The sequence below is a fragment of the Trichechus manatus genome, unplaced genomic scaffold (genome assembly GCF_000243295.1).
Source record: "Trichechus manatus latirostris isolate Lorelei unplaced genomic scaffold, TriManLat1.0 scaffold00022, whole genome shotgun sequence".
NCBI lineage: Eukaryota > Metazoa > Chordata > Mammalia > Sirenia > Trichechidae > Trichechus > Trichechus manatus.
In genome coordinates this window covers 11,305,285-11,306,317 of record NW_004443958.1, presented here as the reverse complement: position 1 = coordinate 11,306,317, position 1,033 = coordinate 11,305,285, and the positions used below count along the sequence as shown (strand labels likewise).

The 1,033-nt window shown below is 38.6% G+C and overlaps 1 protein-coding gene across 1 annotated transcript in view; it reads right to left on the bottom strand.

Annotated features, from left to right (window-relative positions):
- The window catches only part of NTAQ1 (N-terminal glutamine amidase 1), a 37,054-nt gene that overhangs the window by 18,582 nt on the left and 17,439 nt on the right, over positions 1-1,033 (bottom strand). The window contains exon 2 of the mRNA XM_004373030.2: positions 550-649. Coding sequence (XP_004373087.1) covers positions 550-649 — 100 coding nt within the window. The remainder of the gene's footprint in view (positions 1-549; positions 650-1,033) is intronic.

The window sequence follows — 1,033 nt, the reverse complement described above, 5'->3', positions numbered from 1 at the left end:
TGGAATTGACTCGATAGCAACAGGTTTTGGCATCGGTTGATGCTTATGGCCCTCCCTGAGCCTCTATTTCCTCATCTATAAACAAAGAAGGGTATCCGAGCCCTGCCTACTTCACAGAGTTTCCAGTAGGATCTAATGAGAAGCTTGCGAAAGTGCTTTACGAAATGTGAAGGGCTTACGTTTTTTCAATACCTCCTACAAGTTTACCGTAGTTCTATTTAAACTCCAGAGACAATGAATTCTTTACTTCAAACCTGAGAGTGTGTGGCTCTAATCTAAGCAATTAAAAAAGCTCTAAATTAATACCTAAAGAAAGCAACTTAATCTGCATAAACATACCATCAGATATTTCCTTACCTACAAATAAGGGACTAAACTCTTCTAACTCAACCGTGCCCTGTAAGGAAAAAAATCTCATTCAAAAACAAACTTTTAAGTGTTGCTGTATTTTATAAGGCACATTTCAGAACAGTACTAAATACATGCTGCATTAGTTTTGATATCATCCTAAATCTCTGGTGTTCTTTCTGCATTCCCTCATCAACTTACCATCTTCCTCTCATTAGATATGAAGACAGCGTAACACTCTTCTAAAGGATACTGGTCGTGGTTTTTGATGTAGTCACAGAGCTTCCAAACATTTTCTTCACTGAAATAAAATAATTGATCATATCATTAAGAGAGAAAGTTCCGTGTCTTTCAAACTGGAACAAAAGACTGACGACGTCACAGAAAAGTTAGAAAAGACCTTAAATACCATCTAATGACTCTGGTTAATGTTTGAATCTCCTCTAAAACCCAACAAACTGCTGTTGTTGTTAGTTGTTGCAGAGTTGGCTCCAGCTCATGGCGACCTTATGTGTAACAGAGTAAAATGTTGCCCAGTCCTGTGCCATCTTTGTGATCGTTGGTATGTTGGAGTCCACTGTTGCGGCTATTATGTCAATCCATCTCACAGAGAGCTTCCTCATTTTCGCTGACCCTTTACTTTCCCAGCCATAAGGTCCTTTTCTAGCGATTTGTATTTCCTGAT